This window comes from Trachemys scripta, chromosome 14 (genome assembly GCF_013100865.1).
Source record: "Trachemys scripta elegans isolate TJP31775 chromosome 14, CAS_Tse_1.0, whole genome shotgun sequence".
Lineage (NCBI taxonomy): Eukaryota > Metazoa > Chordata > Testudines > Emydidae > Trachemys > Trachemys scripta.
The window spans coordinates 796,791-803,789 of NC_048311.1; the positions used below are offsets into that span (position 1 = coordinate 796,791).

The 6,999-nt window shown below is 47.2% G+C and overlaps 1 protein-coding gene across 1 annotated transcript; it reads right to left on the reverse strand.

The window, feature by feature from the left end:
• Nucleotides 1-4,235: 4,235 nt before the first annotated feature.
• On the reverse strand, nucleotides 4,236-5,156 carry LOC117887492 (olfactory receptor 14A16-like). Its single transcript, XM_034790139.1, has one exon. The coding sequence runs from the start codon at nucleotides 5,154-5,156 to the stop codon at nucleotides 4,236-4,238; it is 921 nt and encodes a 306-aa protein (XP_034646030.1).
• Between the last annotated feature and the right edge of the window lie 1,843 nt (nucleotides 5,157-6,999).

The following is a 6,999-nucleotide window of genomic DNA, read 5'->3' on the forward strand; positions in this document are numbered from 1 at the left end:
CATGAGTTTATCCTGTATAAACATTATACAGGGTAAACTGGATTTATTTGGGGTTTGGATCTCATTCGGAGTAGGGTACCTGAGTATTGGAGACAGGAACACTTCTGAAGCTGTTTTCAGTTAAGCCTGCAGCTTTTGGCGGATGTGGTTCAGACCTGGGTCTGTGTTTGTAGCAGATAAGCGTGTCTGGCTGAAACCATGCAAGACACTGAAGTCCCAAGCTGACAGGGAAGACAGGCTCAGAAGTAGTCCAGGCACAACAGGTGGCAGTTCCTAATGGGGGTTCTGTGATCCAACCCGTCAGATCCGGTATTCTGGGAATGCCTCAGTGGCCAACCTAGTCGAGGGAAGAGCTGGGAAACATTTTTCTAAGCCTTTGGCAGATTGTTTAAGTCAGTTAAAAACATAGCAGCATTGTTAATGAACAGATTGAGGAAACCATTTCCCATTGACAAGTTATTTTGACCAGCTCTACCAACCTGAGCTGAGATCAACACACACATCCCTGCCCATGCCACGCATCTTTGGTCTCCAGGGTGCAGAGACACTAGGAATGGGCAGTCTGAGATGATCTGGGAATAAACCTGCTCCTCCTCTCACTAAAGAATTCTTCCCTTCTTAGGTCTCACTCCTATTGATCTTCTACAGTAGCTTGGTAGGCAACATCAGTCTCTGATTAGTGCAGGAATACGGTCCCCTGAAGTTCTCAGGCCACTTCTGCGTATGTGAGGGTCCCCATCTAATCTAGGCGGGCACCCGGGGGACTCAATCAGAGACATCCAGAGTATGAGCGTCTACAGCTTGAGCTGAACAGCCAGGCTGCCTGACAGCCATGGGAACAGCCCCCTATCCTCTAGGTGGAGCACAGAGGGGCCTCAAAACACACACTGCCCATGGGCGGTATTTATGCAGCAACAGTGCGCGGCTGCAGAGGTCAGGGGCTTCATTTGAGCTGGAGTCACCTATCCCCAGCCAGCAGGACAGGGCATCACAGATAAATGTACTAATGCAACGCCATGGGCTCTACTGGAGACTAGATGGTTTTGTGCCATTGGCAGAGAATAGGAGAGACCGAGGGGCACCAGTGCCTGAGGTCCCCTTAATGGCAGGGAAATGATTGAGATATACCTAGAAAATCCTGGCAAGTGACCTGGACCACATGATGCCGAGGAAAGTGACCCCCCACAATGTCCCTGCCAATCTGACCAGGGGAAAAATTCCTTCCTGACCCCCACATGGTGATCAATTAGACCCTAAAAGCACCAAAGAGTCCTGTGGCACCTTATAGACTAACAAACATATAGGAGCATGAGTTTTCGTGGGTGAATACCCACTTCTTCGGATGCGTGACTACGAAAGCTCATGCTCCTATACATTTGTTAGTCTGAACCAGCCAGCCAAGAACCCGAGAAAGAGAGAATGGTTCAGTGTCACCCCAGAGCCATGGCACATCCCACCCAATGTCCCATTTCCAGACAGGGCTGCCTGATGCTTCAGAGATTTAAAAAAAACCTCCCAGAATACACTGGGTCGGGGGGAGGAAGCCCTTCCTGACCCCTGCCAGTGGCCAGATGAAACCCTGAAGCATGAGCTTTTAGGAACATAAGACTGTCTGTTACAGCTTTCCCCCTATTCCATTTTGTTTCTTACAGCTGTCCCCTTACTCCATTTTGTTTTTGTTCTCCTCCTGTGGCCGCCCCTCCCTGGCTGTTAAGTTGTTTACCAGGGCCACTGCCCTTCTCAAAGGGATGGCCACTTGTGCTGCATGCTAAGTGGGAACACTGCCCTGTTCAAAGGGTTGGTCCTGTTATCACCTTGTTAAACCTGGGCTCGGTGTAGGGTAGGCAATGTCCAGAGCTGCAAGACCTAATGTGTTTTTGAGATCCTAGGTATGAGTCATAGGCCTCATGTGCTTTTGAGTCCTGAGGTGGGAACTCACGCCTATGGTCCAGGACTCTGCCCAGGCACATCTCTATGCTCACCCTTAGTTTTTCCCTGTATCTCCTCCCCTGTGACAGAAGGAGCCTATCAGGATTACTGATGGGAAACTGCCTGAGTTTGCTCTCATTTTATTTTTGAGTGTACCCCCGTTTTTAACCCCCCCCCACGAAGAACGAATTGCTGCCTGAGAGACCTCCTGATTATCAAGACCGTACCGAGCCCTCCTTGCTTCTTCTGATGTTGTTGCTGCTTCTGCCTTTGCTGCTGCCTTGGGGACTGGTAAGAATCCCTTTGTGAAACTTTCTATACTTTTATTACTTTAGCTGCTGGCTCTGTTTCCCAAGCACACAGACTCAAGCTAAACCTTGGTCTGTGTCTTAAAACCTCTCTTAAACTCCTTGGTCTGTATCTGTAATCTGTTTCTGGCTTTGCAGCGCCTTTGCTGCTAGAAATAAGCCTGTGCCTTCCTGGACTGTATCCTGGGCTGCCAACTTGCAGCCACCCCCCCGCCCCACCCCCGCTTGCAGCCAACACTAGTTAAATCCCCCTCCTGCCTTGGAGCTGTATCCTGGGCACACACCACTCTGCCCTCTGGAACTACCCCTAGTATAAGGTGCACCCATTAGGTTAGATTTTGTCTTTTAGTCTAGATAAGTTGTAATTTCATTTTGCATAGGTGTAGTTAAGTTAGGTTTAGAAAATTGCTTGCATTGTACCCTGTAAGATAGGCTTAAAGAATTGTTGCATTGTGTTTTGTTACTTGCTAATTTGTGTAGTTTTGGTTAAGTTAAATCATAGATAAGATTTTGCTGTGTTTTGTATAATTCTCGCTCTGCTGTTTAAACTTGCAGCCTGTCTGTTCTGTGTCTCCCTGAGTTTAAATCTTCCTCCACCACGTGCTCCTCTTCCCCCATCCCCCAACCTCACTTCTCTACCACTTTCTTTCTCTCTCTCTCTCTTCCGCTCTGCTGTTTAAACTTACAGCCTGTCTGCTCTCTCTTTTTCTAGCATAAAACCCCATTGGTTACCCCTTTTCTCTCTAACACACCTCACATTTTACATTTACACCACTGTGACACACTTTTACCTAAAGTTGTTGGTTATTTAACCCATTTTACCCATACTGTTAGTTGGTTATATGCTGCTGTGACACACTCTTTACATAGAAATTGTTAGCTACCTGTTACATTTATACTTCAGTGTTAATTGGTTATCAACTGTATTGTACCCCACTGTATTGTACCCCACTATTGAAACCCCCTATCCCATTTACTAGAAGAACCCCCCATCATTGTCTATTGTAAACACCCTATACACCCCATCCCATCGTATTTCATTGTTAAATTCCCACCACTTCCTTTTTCCTTTAATAAAGAAATTAATTGGCACCCCACGTTGTGGTAATTGCTCCCCAAGATCCCATATACCTGCTGGCAGGGAAAAAGACATGCTGCAAGTGAGCCCCAGGGTTGCTGAGCACTGCCCCCCACCATCACAAGAAGCCCCGTCATACAATCCCAATCAGATATGTGTCCAGCTCTCTCTTCAAACTAATTTAGTCATTTGCCCCCCACAACGCATATTGGGAGGCTGCTCCAGAACATCGCCCCGCTGGTGGTTAGAAACCTCACTGTAATTTCTAGCCAGTCTCTCCATCTCTCACACGGCTGAATGTACATGTGAGCCAGACTGACACAGTCTGGCTCCTTGTCCCCCTCTAGTGGTTAGGCCATGAATGGTGGTTTAGAAGACAATGGGCCCAGTCCTCAGCTGGTGGCAATGGATATACAGCTCCATTTGAGGCAGTAGGTCAGTTCCACAGATGCTGTAAATTGCTTTAGCACCACCAGAGTCAATGGAACGTGTAGAGGATCTACCCCAGTCTTACTCCATTCTGACTCCTTTGGTTCCAATGAAGCCACTCATGATTTATACACACAAGCAAGGAAGACAACTCCCATCATTGTTTTCAGTGGCCATGGAATGGGTACAGCGGGCAAACAGTGTAATGGGTATTGTTTTGGCACAGAATGAAAGTCTGATTCCTCTCGTGCCCACAATTTACACCCATTTACTCCACAACTGGACCTGATTTTCTACTGGTGTAAATCACCCCAGCGGCAGTGACATCAGCGGAGTTAATCTGGATTTGCATTGGTGCAACTGAGGTCAAAATCAGACCTGGTTGTGTGGAAGCTGTGTGGTCATGGAAATAACTGACATTAAAGAATACTTAAAGATACTACATAAGCAAACTTTAATTAGAGAAAGACATAACATTAATTCATGGTGAATTACCTACACCCAGTCAGTCTCCTCAGGGCAGCTTTGATCTCTTTGTTTCTCATGCTGTAGATAATTGGATTCATGATTGGTGGCAATACGGAATAAAGAACAGCCACCACAAGATCCAGAGCAGATGGGGAGCTGGAGGTGGGTTTTAGGTAGGCAAAGGCCCCAGTGCAAACAAACAAGGAGACCACAGTGAGGTGAGGAAGGCAGGTGGAGAAGGCTTTATGCCGGCCCTGCTCAGAGGGGATTCTCAGCACTGATTTGAAGATCTGAACATATGACACAATGATAAAAACAAAGCAGCCTAAGCCTAAACACACACTAAATGCAAGAACCCCAACTTCACTCAGATAGGAGTCAGAGCAGGCGAGCTTCAGCAGCTGGGGGATTTCACAGAAGAACTGATCCACCATGTTGCCTCCACAGAAGGTCAATGCAAACGTGTTCCCAGTGTGTAGCACAGAGTAGAGAAGCCCACTGATCCAGGCACCAGCTGCCATTTGGACAGAAGCTCTGCTGTTCATCACTCTCTCATAGTGCAGTGGTTGGCAGATGGCAACATATCGGTCGTACGCCATGACAGTGAGAAGGGAAAAATCTGCTCCCAGAAAGAAGAGGAGGAAAAAGACTTGGGCAACACATCCAGCATAGGAAATAGACCTGGTGTTCATGAGGGAGTTGGCCATGGATTTGGGGACTATGACAGAGATAGAGCCAAGGTCTAGGATGGACAGATTCATCAGGAAGAAGTACATGGGGTTGTGAAGGTTGTGGTCGAAGGCTATGACCATGAAGATGAGAAGATTTCCCACCAGGGCTGCCAGGTAAATCAGTAGAAACACCACAAAGTGCAAAATCTGCAGCTCCTGAACATCAGAGAATCCCAGTAGAAGGAACTCGGTCACGGTGGTTCGGTTGGACATTTTCTTTCTCAGGACATCATGTGATGGTTGCAGAGGGAGGGACAAGAGCAGGGTCCAGGATTAGATCAGTTAAATAACTCCTTTTGTGAAAACCACCTTAATTTTCTTCAGTCAGACCCTTAGCCTGTGAAGACTGGTGTAACATGGGAATGAGGATAGGGAAAACAGCCCCACTGACTCGAATGGATTACTCCTGATTTACACTGGGGTGAGAGAAGTTAGAATCAGCTCTATGGACTCCAGGGCAGTTAGTCCTGATTTACACCAGGGTGATGGAGAGGAGAATTAGTACAATTGCTTTTGAGATATTTGTAAACCTCTGTCACCCAAATGTGCGCAAACTCTGGATAATGTTGTATAAATGTTACTATCCTTAGTTTACCGAGGGGAATCGGGGGTCTGGCTGGCCTGATTCTGCTATCAGGGCACTGCTGCAAATGTGTGGTAATTTCACTGCATAACATGGAATTACTCCCCATTTAAACTGCTCTAAATTGTAGCACCATCTCACATGGAGGAGACAAAAAACAGCCATAATTATATAGTAAACTCGAGTCAGGAATACAGCTCAGGAGTTCTGATGCTCCGTCCCACGTTCCAGCCTGATTTCCATGCTTGCTGCGGGAGACAGACCTTCTGGTTCCCCTCCTGATACTCCAACCACTCAACTAAACACCCTCCCAGAGCTTGGAAGAGAACCCAGGAGTCCTGACTCCCCTTTTGCCCCCTACTCAAACCCACTAAATGCAACACGCCTCCCGGAGCTGGAAATATATGCCAGGGATTCTCACTCTACTCACTGGACTCAACTCCCTCCCAGAGCTGGGAACACGAGTGAGGTGTCATGACTCCCAGTCCCCTCCACAAACCACTACATCAAACTGCATCTCAGACTCTCTCCCTGTTACTCTCCACTGGCATCAGGAATGATTGCTGCGAGTGACAATGGAGAGTCATTGGGCCAGTGTAGGGGCGTGAGAGTGATTCTCCAGCATGGTACTTGGGGCAGTCACCTGGTATCAGGAAGAGCCAAGTTCAAGTCCCTTCTCCAATGACTATTTAACTATTGATAGAAAATGGAGCAGCTTTAACAGGAGTAGGGTGACCAGATGTTCCGATTTTATAGGGACAGTCCTGGTTTTTGTGTCTTTTTCTTATATAGGCTCCTATTACCCCCACCCCCCATCCCGATTTTTCACACTTGTTGTCTGGTCAACCTAAACAGGAGAGACTGAGACAGTCTCATTTCAGAACGGCCCATAGTCCAGCGGCGCAGGCAGTGTCCTGGAAAGTGGGAATTCAAATCACTTCTTATCATCAATAAGAGAGAGGGATTGAACCTGAGTCTGTCACAGGCCATCTGAGCACCCTAACCACTCAGATTCGATTTCTGAGGGGTGTCTGTCCCGCAGTCCTTATGAGAGACAGAAACAGAACCCCTCCCCGGTCTGGTTCCTCATCTCTACACACTGGACTGAACTTCCTTCCAGAGCCACACGTAAAACGCAGCAGTTCTGGCTCTCAGTCCCCACTACTCTTACCCCCTAGACCCCACCCCCTTTCCAGAGCTGGGCATAGAACCCAGGAGTCCTGGCTCCTAGTCCTCACTCCTCTAACACACTTGACTCAACTGCCCTTGCAGAAATCTAATAGAGAGAAGTAACAATAAACTGAGAACCAGAAACAAACAGATGATAGATAGATAGATAGATAGATAGATAGAACAACAAACTAACAGCAAGACACAAGTAAGAAAAACATAGATACAGAGAGTGAGAGAGAAACACAGAACTAACACAAACAGGTAAATAGAGAAGTAAAAACAAACTAATGGAATGAGAAA